The 14,740-nt window shown below is 47.6% G+C and overlaps 1 protein-coding gene across 1 annotated transcript in view; it reads left to right on the plus strand.

The window, feature by feature from the left end:
• Positions 1-14,740, plus strand: part of LOC142259082 (uncharacterized) — a 118,110-nt gene that overhangs the window by 41,861 nt on the left and 61,509 nt on the right. The window contains exon 5 of the mRNA XM_075331600.1: positions 2,363-2,374. Within this exon, the coding sequence (XP_075187715.1) occupies positions 2,363-2,374 (12 nt within the window). The remainder of the gene's footprint in view (positions 1-2,362; positions 2,375-14,740) is intronic.

Genomic DNA, 14,740 nt, shown 5'->3' on the forward strand with positions numbered 1-14,740 from the left:
AACTTTTTTCCCCTTTCCAACACACCTGTTCCCCTTTCCACCAGCATCTGTCCTTTTTCAACTCATTTTGTATATGACCAAAAGTGCAACTCTGCAGGGACACCGTACTCAACGCCATCTCAGCACAGCAGCCAGCCCTCGGTCCCTCAGATGTGGACAAGTAAAAGACCATTTCCTCCTATCCATGACAAAGCGTTGAGATTCACTCTGTGCAGCACTGGTGTTTAGTGGAAAAGCAGATCTAAGATTGCGTACCACCTTCTGCAGATACTCCTGTATACGTGCGTCCATTTTGATGGCAGGAATTATTTTGCCAAATTTTGTCTTGTACCGGGGATCTAACAGTGTGGCAACCCAGTAGTCAGGATTACTTTGAATTCGTACAATCCGAGGGTCATGTTGTAGGTAGTGCAGCAAGAAGGCGCTCATGTGTCTTGTACATCCAGGAGGACCAAGTCCTTGGTGTGTTGGTGGCAGAGAGGTGAGAATCGTGCCTCCTTCCTCTGCCCTCTCCCCACAACCTCGCACAACCGAAATGTGAGCAATCTCTCACTCATCTGCTGAGTCTTCCATGTCCATCGCCAGTTCGTCCTCCATTTCTTCATGGGCTCCTGCACCTTCCTCAACACTTTTTGCTGATACTATGCGCCCTTGTTAATCCCTCTCCCTCACCATGACTGCCGTCTAGGTGCCGCTGACCATCTGGACCTCGTAGATCTTGTTATCACTTCCGCATATGACTCCTCCTGTACTTCCTCCCCTTCCTCTTGTCCCAACACCTGACTCCGAATAATAATTACAGTGTGCTCCATCATGTAGATGACCAGAATTGTCACGCTGAGAATGGCATCGCCAGTGCTAAACATCTTCGTCGACATTTGTAAACTGTGTAGAAGGGTGCATAGGTCCTTGATCTGACACCACTCCAGCAGCGTGATCTGCACCACCTCTGGATCAAGTTATCCCAGGCTATATGTCATAACGTATTGCAGCAGGGTTCGGCGGTGCTGCCACAAACGCTGCAACATGTGCAGATTCAAATTCCTGCGTGTCGGCACATCGCATTTCAGGCGTTTAACCACCAGACCTAAAGACTTCTGTAGCGACGAAAGTTGTTGAGCTGCTGTGTGCGCACGATGGAAGTGAGCACATAGCGAGCGTGCCCGCTGCACAAGGCCATGTAGGCCGGGATGGTGTTTTAAAAATTGCTGGAGAATTAGGTTCAACACGTGAGCCATACAAGGCACGTGTCTCACATTGCCCTGATGATGGCCCGCAGCCAGGTTTGCATCATTGCCGCACACGGCTGTTAAGTCACCAACGGAGTCCGCTCCGTCAATTTGTACTCCAGTCGCCAGGTGACAACGTGTTCCTTTCATGCATAGTGCTGATGATGGGAGAGGAGTCGATGCCAGCGGCGCAGGTGGACGCAGGTTATGCTCACCCACTGGGCTGCATTACCTTGACAGATGCAGAATCTCTGGCTGAATGTAGCTGGTGGGTATCTCACAGATGAAGTACCATCATTCAGCTACAACCAATGGGAAGACAACACACCGTTTTTTATGCCCATCCTGTCTGCAGACCACTGCCAGACATAGCTATGAACCTCTGGTTACTTTTACCCCCAGTTCAGTTTTATGATTTTGTGTGCTTGTTACCTGACTACTTTTCCTGCTTGCTGTTTATGTACCTTGTTGGCCGATCCGCATTTCACCTCTGCTTGTTTTCTGATTAAGTCCTGGCCGTCCCATTCTGTTCCTGTTACTCAATTAATGTTTTGACCCTGCCTGACTACTATTCTCTGGAACTGCAGCCTTCCACAGGTATTGATCACCTTGGGCCCTGTGTAATTCCTAATCCCTGTATAGGGGTTAAAGGGTTTCAGGGTTCTAGGGGTCCTGGTTGGTGAGTGGCTTCCCTCTAGCCTATCATTTACAGCCCATCTGAGTGTGTGGATCAAGGAAGGCGTTACACTGTGCTCTCTGCAGAAGGCCATGTGGGCCAGGATAGTGCTTTAAAAATTGCTGGACAACCAGGTTCAACACGTGAGCCACACAAGGCATGTGTGTCACATTGTCACAGCGAAGGGCCGCACCCATGTTTGCATCATTGTCGCACCCGGCCTTCCCTGGCTGCTGGTTGAGTGGAGACAACCATTGATGAAACTCGGTCTCCAGAGCTAACCGTCCACAACTTCTCAGCGGTGTGACTCACATTTCCCATACATTTCAAAGTAAACCTTTGACCGCCTGATGGCATTGAGCTCTGCTGCCAGCATAGTAAGGAGGTGTGTGGTATTCCTTGTGCGCAGTTACAAGGAAGGGTGGCCTGACCACACAGGGTTTGGGCCAAGGTGGAGGACCCACACGAGGTTGAAGAGGCAGAAGCAGTGTATTAACTTCTACTTACAGAAGGATTGACACAACTCGTGGGGACGGCAAGACTTGTACAGCAGACCCTTCTCCATCTCTCCCCACAGTAACCCATTGCCCAGTCAGCAACATGTAACGCCCCTGTCCATGCTTACTGGGCTAATTATCTGTGGTGAAATGCTCCCTGTCACACAGAGTTTCTCAAGGAATCAGTGATGTTTAGTGCGACATGCTGGTGTAGCGCGTGCACGCCTTTGTTGGAGAAGGAGTGGTGCCCGGGCATCGGCTCTTGGGGCACTGCGATGGGTATAAGGTCTCGAAAATCCTCGGTTAAAAAGGTTGGAAAGGCAGCATTTTGGTAGCCAACAGTTTGCAGATGCTGAAAGTCAACCTCCAAGCCATGTCATGCCCTTCTAAAAGCATGTAAAACACAGCGAGGGGACTCCAACCACAGTCTCCCTCGTTTCCACTAACTGGGCCACACACACCCCACTTGACTGGCATCAGTTGACCCCCCTTTTGAAAAAGAAAAAGATGCTTTGCATGAAGCACTCTCAAAAATACGCGTGCCTTTCCCGTCCCCTGGCTGACCCAGGGGAAGAAAAGTCCTCTGAGAGCCATGACTTGTTCATCTTGGTTCTTTTAGAAACACAGCGAGGGGACTCCAACCACAGTCTCCCTCGTTTCCACTAACTGGGCCACACACATCCCACTTGACTGGCATCAGTTGACCCCCCTTTTGAAAAAGAAAAAGATGCCTTGCATGAAGCACTCTCAAAAATACGCGTGCCTTTCCCGTCCCCTGGCTGACCCAGGGGAAGAAAAGTCCTCTGAGAGCCATGACTTGTTCATCTTGGTTCTTTTAGAAACACAGCGAGGGGACTCCAACCACAGTCTCCCTCGTTTCCACTAACTGGGCCACACACACCCCACTTGACTGGCATCAGTTGACCCAATTTTCAAGATGAAAAAGATGCTTTGCATGAAGCACTCTCAAAAATACGCGTGCCTTTCCCGTCCCCTTGCTGACCCAGGGGAAGAAAAGTCCTCTGAGAGCCATGACTTGTTCATCTTGGTTCTTTTAGAAACACAGCGAGGGGACTCCAACCACAGTCTCCCTCGTTTCCACTAACTGGGCCACACACACCCCACTTGACTGGCATCAGTTGACCCCCCTTTTGAAAAAGAAAAAGATGCTTTGCATGAAGCACTCTCAAAAATACGCGTGCCTTTCCCGTCCCCTGGCTGACCCAGTGTAATACTACTGTATGTTTTGAGGATTTCGATAGCGTAGGGCAATGACAGCCAGAGACGAGTTTGTGGTACAAGATGTTTATGATATGTAACCACGGTAGATACACAACGGAAAAACACAGTATAACAAACACATGAAAATACCTTTCCGAAACGGAGCGAAGGGGATTCCCGGGGCCACGCACCGGACTCCCCCAGGGAGACCACCAGAGCGAACCCCTATACAGGGACTGTCCGGCAATCAACCCCGGAAGGCCTAAATGCGCCGCAGCCGGGACACAAGGGGCAAGCGGTAAAGTCCAGAAGTATCCGTACGGGATGAAAGTCCAGAATGGTTATGAACCGGAGGAAACCGGGCAGACGTGCTGACCAAAGACGGCAGACGGAGTCCGGGCACTGTTTGAAGAAACCGGGTGTGGTCCAGAGTCGGTCGGTAGATTTTCAGGAGGATCCAAAGGTAATCAAGTAGCAGCAGCAGCAAGGCAGGAGCACACAGCAAGCAGTATACTCAGGCACTGGACTAGGCTTAGAGGCGGCCTTTTAAGCAGCTGGACAGGAAGTAGGGCAACAGAACATAAAACTCCATGTTAACCGAGGGCAAGCTCTTTCAAAAGAGGACTGGAAAACCCGGAAACCTGACATTACTCCCCCCCCCAGAAACGGCCTCAGGACGGGTCAGGGCCCGGCTTGTCCGGGTACCGTCGATGAAACTGAGCGATCTTCCGGGGTGCTCGAATGTTACCCACCGGTTCCCAGGAATCGTCCTCGGGGGCGTACCCCTGCCAACGTACCAGATACTGAAGCCGACGACGATGGAGCCGGGAGTCAATAATGTCTTCAACCACGAACTGCTCCTCGCCGTCGACCATCACAGGCGGAGGAGGAGGCACGACACGACCATGAAACGTATTGGGAGAGACGGATTTGAGGAGAGAAACATGAAAGACCGGGTGTACCTTTAGATGGTGCGGTAACCGCAGCCGACAGGCCACAGGGCTCACGATCCCGGTGATCTTGAACGGACCGATGAATTTTTGTCCCAGCTTCTGCGAAGGGACACCCAATCTCAGGTTCTTGGTGGACAACCATACAGAGTCCCCTACCTTATACATGGGTGCCGGTTTCCGGTGAGCGTCTGCCGACCTCTTGTAACGCTCCTGAGCTGTAGCCACAGTGTCCTTCAGAACCTCCAGATTTTGTCGTAGCTCTGTCAATCTGTCCTCCACCGCAGGCACTGAGACCGCAACCGGTGACCTAGGCAAAATAGTCGGATGGTAACCCAAGTTAGCAAAGAAGGGCGTTACCTTAGTGGAGCTGCTCTGAGTGTTGTTATACGAGAACTCCGCCAACGGAAGCATGTTCAACCAATCGTCCTGCAGATGGCTGACATAACAGCGAAGGTATTGTTCCAGGGTTTGATTTGTCCGTTCGGTTTGCCCATTTGTCTGAGGATGGTATGCAGAAGACAAACAGACATCAATCTGAAGTGCCGTACAAAACCCCTTCCAGAACCTAGACGTGAACTGCACGCCCCGGTCAGAGATGATCTCGTCTGGTACCCCATGCAATCGGAATACGTTCTGGATAACCAGATCCACTGTCTCTGCGGCTGAGGGAAGACCGGCACACGGAATAAAGTGAGCAGCTTTAGTCAACCGATCCACCACCACTAAAATGGTATTGTGACCGTCTGAGACGGGCAACTCCACAATAAAATCCATTGAGATAGACCCCCAAGGGCGAGATGGCACGGGTAACGGTTGGAGGAGTCCTGTAGGAGCCACACGAGGGACCTTGCACCGGGCACAAACCACACATGAGTGGACATAGTCCTTTACATCCTTTAAACAGGTAGGCCACCAGAAAAAACGGTTCAGAAATTCCTGCGTCTTCTGTACCCCCCTATGACCAGCCAACACGGAGTCATGGACCAATTTGAGAACCCGAAGTCTTACGGCCTCCGGGACATAAATGCGTCGCTCTCTCAACCACACACCATTCCGAAGAACAAGAGTTACATCATTCGGGGGGGCAGCAAGAAATACGTCACCGTCATAGGCCAGCTTGATGTCCTTCCACAAGTCTTGGTCCTGGATTACTCCAACGAAATTGGCATCCGATAACACGGTCTGAGACGGGGTTCCAGGCACGGAGTCCACGGCGTGGATTCGGGACAAGGCATCGGCTTTCCCATTACGTGAACCTGGACGGTATGTAACGACAAAATTGAACTGGTTAAGGAATAGGCTCCAACGGGCTTGCCGTGGAGATAGGCACCTGGCAGACTTAAGAAATTCCAGATTACGATGATCTGTGAGTACTATCACTTGCTGCGCGGCTCCCTGTAAGTGGTGTCTCCATTCCTTGAAAGCGGAAATAATCGCTAGCAATTCCTTGTCCGCAATGTCATAGTTCCTTTCTGCAGGGGACAACCGGCGGGAAAAGAAAGCACACGGATGTAAGAGACTCTTGTCCCCAGTCCTTTGAGAAAGGATGGCCCCTAATGCGTACGATAAAGGGAAGTGCGGGATTCGGATGTACCAATATAGGCGCTGAGGTAAAACAAACCTTGAGACGATGGAAAGCTTCCTGGGCCTGGGCGGACCACACAAACTTCTGTCCTTTCTTGGTTAACAGAGTGATGGGACGAACGATCTCTGAAAAATTACGGATAAAACGTCGGTAAAAGTTGGCAAAACCGACAAAGCGTTGTACCTCTTTGATGTTCCCCGGTTCCGGCCAGTCTAGAATTGCTTGTATCTTGCCAGACTCCATGTTCAGTCCCTGAGGAGAGATGACATAACCTAAGAATTGTATTTGTGAGCAATGGAATTCGCATTTCTCCAGTTTGATGTACAGGTGGTTTTCCCTCAGCCGGGTAAGTACGGTCTTGACGTGTTCCTGGTGTTCCTGCAGGGAATCAGAAAAGATTAGGATATCGTCCAGATAAATCACCATGAATTGGTCCATGATATCCCTAAAAATATCGTTAACTAGATGTTGGAAAGTCGCGGGAGCGTTACAAAGTCCAAAAGGCATCACTAGGTACTCAAAATGTCCATACCGACATCGGAACGCGGTCTTCCACTCGTCTCCGGGACGTATACGGAGTAGATTGTATGCCCCACGGAGATCCAATTTGGTGAATATTTTTGCCTGTTGGACCCTCTCCAATAGCTCAGGAATCAACGGTAACGGATACCGGTTCCGGATAGTTATTTTATTCAGTTCCCGGTAGTCAATACAGGGTCTCAGAGTCCCCTCTTTCTTTTTCACGAAAAAGATGGGTGCCCCTGCTGGTGAGGTAGACGGACGAATAAATCCCTTAGCTAGACTTTCATCAATGTATTCTTTTAGTGCTTCTAGCTCAGGTGCCGCCAACGGGTAGACATGACCAAACGGGATCTCCGCCCCTGGGAGTAAGTCTATGGGGCAATCATACGGTCTATGCGGGGGAAGCCGATCGGCTTTTCTTTTGTCGCATATATCCGCAAAGTCATTATACACCGGGGGTAGAACAGGTACCTGTACAGTGCCCTCCGCATTCGGTGTTACTGGAACCGGAACAGTTGGACTAATGGTCGGAATACTCTGCGGTGGGAAGGATATTTCCTTAGTTTCCCAATCGATGACCGGATTTGTAGACCGTAGCCACGGAATACCTAGAATAATCGGAAAATGAGGAGAAGAAATTAACATGAAAACAAGGGTCTCCTGCTGACCTGGCTTCATGACGCATTCTAGCGGTACGGTTTCCCGATCAACTGGTCCAGAGATTAACGGAGATCCGTCAACCGTCTCCATGGTAACCGGTGAGGATCTTTGCTGAGTCCGGATACCGTGTTTCCGGGCAAAAGAGGAGTCCATGAAATTTCCCCCTGCCCCAGAATCTATCATTGCAGAGGTAGGTATTAGCTGTCCCTCCCACCGGATCTGAATGGGGAGCGAGCAATGGGTATATTTCCCTTCCGAGTCCTTCCGTGAGGTTGACATTACAGTCAAGGGAAATACCGCATCCAAGTGTCCGCTTGCCTCAGAGATATCGGACTCTGCGTCCGTGTTGTCACACTCTGCCATGGCTGCCAATACCTTATTTGGGCGATTCGGACGTTTCGGGCAGTCGATCAAGAAATGGTCCGATTGACCGCAATAGAAACACAAACGCTCACGGAGCCGGTGTTCGCGACGTTCATTGGTCTCTCGCTTTTGCAGAGAGTCCACTTGCATAGGAACGTCCTCGGCCTCCCGTGGCGTCCTGAGAGCGGGTTCTCTGGAAGGAAATGCAAAGTTGTTCACACGGTTTACAGCTGCCCATTTTTCCTGTCTACGTTCCGTCAAGCGGGTATCAATACGCACACAGTGCTGGAGAAACAGTTCAAAATCCCCTGGCGATTCGGAACGGGCTAACTCGTCTTTGATGGTACCGGACAAACCCTTTCTGAAAACAGACAATAATGCATTGTTTCCCCAGTCGGTGTCTACCACTAACCTCTTAAATTCAGTGGCGTATTCAACGACAGAACGCTTTCCCTGACGTAAGGAAAGGAGAGCCGATTCAGCGGTAGCACGGCGATTTGGATCATCAAACATCTGCGCCATTGCGGTCAGAAAGTCCTCCAGGTGATTTAAACGGATGTCCCGGTTCTCTATCATAGGATTAGCCCAAGCCAGTGCTCGTGAGGTTAATAACATAATTATACATAACACTTTGGACCGGTCAGAACGGTAATAATCAGCATGTACATCAAAAAACAGTATACATTGGTTCACAAATCCACGAAACTGACTACGGTCACCATTGAAACGGAATGGGGGTAACCTAGGCATACCGGCAGCTGATACGGACGTAGTGGGGCCGGCTTCCTGAGCCTCCACTCTGACTTGCAAATCCTGTATAGCCGGACCCAGTACCTGGTGATCATGGCCCAGCTGTGTCTCCACATCTCTAAGTTTAGTCTGCACCACCTCCATATCCTGCTGCAAGGAGTTAATCATAGAAAAGAGCTGATCTATTCGTGTCTCAGTCATTGCCCCAGCGAAATCCTCTTAGTGGCCTGAGTATAATGTAATACTACTGTATGTTTTGAGGATTTCGATAGCGTAGGGCAATGACAGCCAGAGACGAGTTTGTGGTACAAGATGTTTATGATATGTAACCACGGTAGATACACAACGGAAAAACACAGTATAACAAACACATGAAAATACCTTTCCGAAACGGAGCGAAGGGGATTCCCGGGGCCACGCACCGGACTCCCCCAGGGAGACCACCAGAGCGAACCCCTATACAGGGACTGTCCGGCAATCAACCCCGGAAGGCCTAAATGCGCCGCAGCCGGGACACAAGGGGCAAGCGGTAAAGTCCAGAAGTGTCCGTACGGGATGAAAGTCCAGAATGGTTATGAACCGGAGGAAACCGGGCAGACGTGCTGACCAAAGACGGCAGACGGAGTCCGGGCACTGTTTGAAGAAACCGGGTGTGGTCCAGAGTCGGTCGGTAGATTTTCAGGAGGATCCAAAGGTAATCAAGTAGCAGCAAGGCAGGAGCACACAGCAAGCAGTATACTCAGGCACTGGACTAGGCTTAGAGGCGGCCTTTTAAGCAGCTGGACAGGAAGTAGGGCAACAGAACATAAAACTCCATGTTAACCGAGGGCAAGCTCTTTCAAAAGAGGACTGGAAAACCCGGAAACCTGACACCCAGGGGAAGAAAAGTCCTCTGAGAGCCATGACTTGTTCATCTTGGTTCTTTTAGAAACACAGCGAGGGGACTCCAACCACAGTCTCCCTCGTTTCCACTAACTGGGCCACACACACCCCACTTGACTGGCATCAGTTGACCCCCCTTTTGAAAAAGAAAAAGATGCTTTGCATGAAGCACTCTCAAAAATACGCGTGCCTTTCCTGTCCCCTGGCTGACCCAGGGGAAGAAAAGTCCTCTGAGAGCCATGACTTGTTCATCTTGGTTCTTTTAGAAACACAGCGAGGGGACTCCAACCACAGTCTCCCTCGTTTCCACTAACTGGGCCACACACACCCCACTTGACTGGCATCAGTTGACCCCCCTTTTGAAAAAGAAAAAGATGCTTTGCATGAAGCACTCTCAAAAATACGCGTGCCTTTCCCGTCCCCTGGCTGACCCAGGGGAAGAAAAGTCCTCTGAGAGCCATGTCCACATTGTCAGTGGACAGACACGTGTGCTTATCTGCCAGCAGACCCCCAGCAGCACTGAAGACAGGTTCCGAGAGAACGCTGGCTGCAGGACACGACAAGATCCCCAAGGCGTACGTGTCGAGCTCAGGCAATTTATCCAGATTGGAAGCCTAAAATGAGCAGGGCTCAAGTTGCACAGTAATGGCATCGATGTTTCCTTGCATATACTCATATATCTGTGTCTCCTCCTCTTTTTCCTTGTCCAGCTGTTTTGTTTTCACATGAGTATATGTCCTTGTCACTTTCCCATGTGTTTGTGTTGTGTTGTGAGTTGTTTATCACCTTTTGGACACCTTTGAGGGTGTTTTCTAGGTGTTTTTATGTGTTTGTGATTGCCTGCCATTGTTTCCTATGCAGTTCGAGTTCGGTTCGTCGAACGTTCGACGAACCGAACTTGAACGGGAGCTCCGTTCGGCGAACCGGCCTCGAGCCGAACCGGGACCGGTTCGCTCATCTCTAGTGATGTGACATAATGCCATAGCTAAAAATGATTGAAATAATGTTTAAGACCATTTAAAGAGACAAGGGGAATCAGGGGGTGTGGTTATTTATATTTAAGCAGACCACACTTCAAAGAGGTTAGAATGGGACCATTCTCAACCAGACGAACCAGAGAGAAGATGGCTTATCACAACATCACAGCTATGTAAGATAAATGGACTCTTATTCCCTATCTTCTTATCTTTCTCTCTTCACTAACTAAAGCCAAAACATTATTTTTCTGTAATGATTTTAACCTTTATTGAATAAATCCACATATGATTTTGCACCTATTTCTCTTTAATCGTTAATATACTGGCTAAGCACAATATACGTCAAATCCTATTTTTAACAACATGTCGGTAAGTTTCAAAAAAATTGAACTTCCGGTTATTCATTGTTCCCGAGGCAGCACACATCACTCCGTGTGACACCTCGGGAACGATGAACACAGCTTACCTGCGTCCCGCCGGCAATGCGTAAGGAAGGAGGTGGGCGGGATCTTACGTCCCGCTCATCTCTGCCCCTCCACTTCTATTGGCCTGCCGCTGTGTGACGTCCATGTGACGCCGAACGTCCCTCCCCCTTCAGGAAGAGGATGTTCGTCACCCACAGCAAGGTTGTTTGGAAGGTAAGTGTGTGTGACGGGGGTTATGACTTTGTGCGACACGGACAAGAGGTTTCCCGTGCCACACAAACGATGGGGGCGGGTGTGATCGCACATGCGAACGCACGATTAATCGACACGTGTAAAGCAGCCTTTAGACACATCCTGTAGTTATCTGAAGTCCAGCCCTGTTATGTGTCACCAGAGTGGAAGTATGTGGGTGTAACTTGTGTTAATAAAATGCTAATGTCAATTATGATCCTCATTCAACATTGCTGTATAGGATTGTTCCACATTCCATTGGCGTCCTTCCCACTATAAATCTGAATCTATGTTTGTGATGCAGGTTTATTTATTTTCTCTCGTTATTCCCTTTTATTTTATGTAATTTTATATGCTGTATTGTTTTGGTTCCCTTTGTAACATCTTTTATAAACCCCCTACTTTTCAGATTAAATATATAGAATTTAATAGCATGTGGCTTCGGGATGTGGTTTATAGATTAAGAGGAAGCTACCTCTAACATGTGTCCAATCGACCTGTATAAGCAAAAGACCCTGATTCTAACAATGTGTGACTTACTTGGCTGCTTTCTGAAGTATTGATTAACAGTTTTATCTGCTTAAGATCTACCAGTTCTCGAAATGCTCCTCTGTGTATAACCTCACCCACACCACTGCTTTTCAGCTGTGTATAATGAGCATAGACAGAAAGCTGCCAATCAGGTGAGAGCGGGGTTATACAGAGCTAATGGAGATGGAGGGTAACATGGCAGCAGTTTTACTAGCTCTGTAGTGATAATCCCCTAGCGATAATACAATGATTTTATTTTAACTACAACAAGCAACCCAGTAAATGACACTTCATTGGAATCAGACTCACTCTGTCACTGGTAACAGACAGTCCTGTGGTGTCCGAAAATAGAAGGTCACTGCATTTGGCTGGGCAAAATACTCCCTTTCTATTATTTCTGCTGTTAGTATTCAGTGTACTGGTATCTCCTCTGCTGGTTTTTCATCTTTTTTTTCTTTAGGACCCAGGGGAGCTCCTCTTCCCTTCAGCTACTAATAATCTTTATTTCCCATTGGGCTTAAATACTCTAATTTTCCCTGGACTTGGGCTGGTGATCTTCAGTTCTTTCACAAGCTCTGGATGCAAGCAGGCGGCTTGAACGCATCAGTAGGATCATTGTTGCTCTTTACCGAACTTCTTACTGAGTCGTCTAGAGAAAAGTTGTATATTGTTTTCCCTTGTTTGTTATCCCTGTGTGTCCTTTAGTGCCTAGTGGGGTTGACGAAGAGCTCATCCCATCTGCTCCCTACCTAGGTCCCAGATCATGGTCAGCCTAGGGTCAGGTATCAGGCTCGGTGAATAGATCTAAGGCGGTGAGGGAACCCAGGGCCCAGCGGTATGCTTGGTCAGAGGTCACCATCTTCCCTTTTGCTAAACACAGGGTTTCCCTTTAGCCGTTCACTTAGTACTTCCCCGTACCTAATGTGACACTGTCTTTATATTATCCTGATTTTTAATTAAGGGGTATTTTTAATTAAGGGGTAAACACTTAGTGACAGAATCCCATAAAATTCACAAAACCCCAGCATAGGTATCATAAATGTTACTTCCTCTCCACCAAGAGATAAACCACTTTCAGTTCTGGTCTCTTCTACACCCATAATCTAAACTGTAATAAAGGTTTGTGGGCAGAGATGAGCGAATCTAAATAGTAAAGTTCGGTGTTTGAACCAAATACAGACTTTATAAAAAAAAATCAGTGTTAGAGTTCGGAGTTCGGGTACTTTATGTATCCTAACCACTCGATCTAGCATCGGTGTGCTCGGGTACACTCAGTGCTCGGCCCAGTGTGAGCCGCTTGTAGTGTTTGAATGGCTTTCACAGGGAGGTAAAAACATCATTATAGGATGTATTGTGTACAAGGAAAAAACTCTGTCCTCCCTCCCAAGATACTAAATGCTCTGTTTATGGCCGGTTGCATATGGGCAGAAACCCGAGCTGCCCAATCAGTGACTTCCAACAGGGTTCAGGACAAGTCCGGTTCCCGATTTAAACTTTATCTAAAGTCCGACTGAAAAAGCTGAACCCGAACTTCAAAGGGTGCACTTATCTCTATTTGTGGGTAGCCTCACAAAAAAAAATAATCCCTTGGCTATCAGACAGATAAAATCCTTTTGTTCTTTTATTACAACAATTATCCTTTGTTAAAGGGGCCACTCCTGATTCATGAAGTGGTACATGACTCTCCATGAAACTGGAGCATTTGACGAGTGGCATGTTCCTCCTTGTACCATGCTAGAAATACAATGTATTACTCCCATCAGGGACTGGAGTGAGATTTCTGGCATAGGGAACGCCACAGCTCGTCATGAATAAAACCCTTCACCCCTAAAGGCCACTAAAACACCCTAATGACTGGGCTATTTTGTGCAATTACGACCAGTGTCACTTTGACAGGTTATAACTGTGGAACGCTTCAACAGATCCTGGCGATTCTGACATTGTTTTTTTCGTGACATATTGAACTTCATGTCAGTGGTAAATTTAGGCCAATATTTTTTGCGTTTATTTGTGAAAATTTCTGAGATATTGCGAAAATTTTGCAATTTTCAAAGTTTGAAAATGTATGCCTATAAATCTGAGAGATATGTCACACAAAATAATAATTTTAATTAATAATTTTTCCAACAAAATTTACAAAATCTTTTTTTTTTTTAGGGGCCACATCACACCTGAGGTGACTTTGAGAGGCCGAGGTGACAGAAAATACCCAAAAGTGACCCCATTCTAAAAACTGCACCCCTCACACTGCTCAAAATTACATCCAAGAAGTTTATTAACCCTTCAGGTGTTTCACGGGAACCAAAGCAATGTGGAAGGAAAAAAGGAAAATGTTACTTTTTAACACAAAAATGTTACTCTAGCCATAACATTTTGTATTTTTACAAGGGAGAAAAGAGAAAATGCAACATACAATTTATTGTGCAATTTCTCCTGAGTACGCTGATACCACATATGTGGTAAAAATCAATTGTTTGGGCGCACAGCGGAGGGAAGGCGCGCCATTCGAATTTGAGCGCAAAATTAGCTGAACTCATTAGCGGATGCCATGTCGGGCTTGGAGACCCCTTGAGGTGCTTAAACAATGGAACTCCCCCATAAGTGACCCCATTTTGGAAACTAGAGCCCTCAAATATTTTTTCTAGATCTTTGGTGAGCACTTTGAACACTTGGGGGCTTCACAGAAGTTGATAACGTTGAGCCGTGAAAATAAACATTTTTTTTTTACCACAAAACTATTTCTTCAATTAGGTACCTTTTTTTTCCACAAGGGTATCAGGAAAAAATCCACCATAAAATGTATCGTGCATTTTTTTCTGATTACGACGATACCTCATATGTGGTGGAAAGTAATTGTTTGGGCGCATGGCGGGGCTCAGAAGATTAGGAGTTCCATTTGACAACAAAATTGGTTGGAATCATTAGCTGACGTAATATTGCATTTGGAGACCCCCTGAGGTGCCTAAACAATGGAGCTCCCCCACAAGTGACCCCATTTTGGAAACTAGACCCCTCAAGGAATTTATCTAGATGTTTAGTGAAGCCCAAGGGGCTCCACAGAAGTTGATAATGTTGACCCACGAATACAATTTATTTTTTTTTACCACAAAACTGTTAGGCTATGTCCGCACGTTGCTTTTTACCTGCTTTTTTGCTACTTTTTCAACTGCAGCGTTTAATGCCAAAATGGTTGTGTTCTGCTTTTCAAGCAAAGTCTATGGGAATTTGGGTTTCTTGT

Source organism: Anomaloglossus baeobatrachus (genome assembly GCF_048569485.1).
Source record: "Anomaloglossus baeobatrachus isolate aAnoBae1 chromosome 5 unlocalized genomic scaffold, aAnoBae1.hap1 SUPER_5_unloc_25, whole genome shotgun sequence".
NCBI classification, from domain to species: Eukaryota; Metazoa; Chordata; class Amphibia; order Anura; family Aromobatidae; genus Anomaloglossus; species Anomaloglossus baeobatrachus.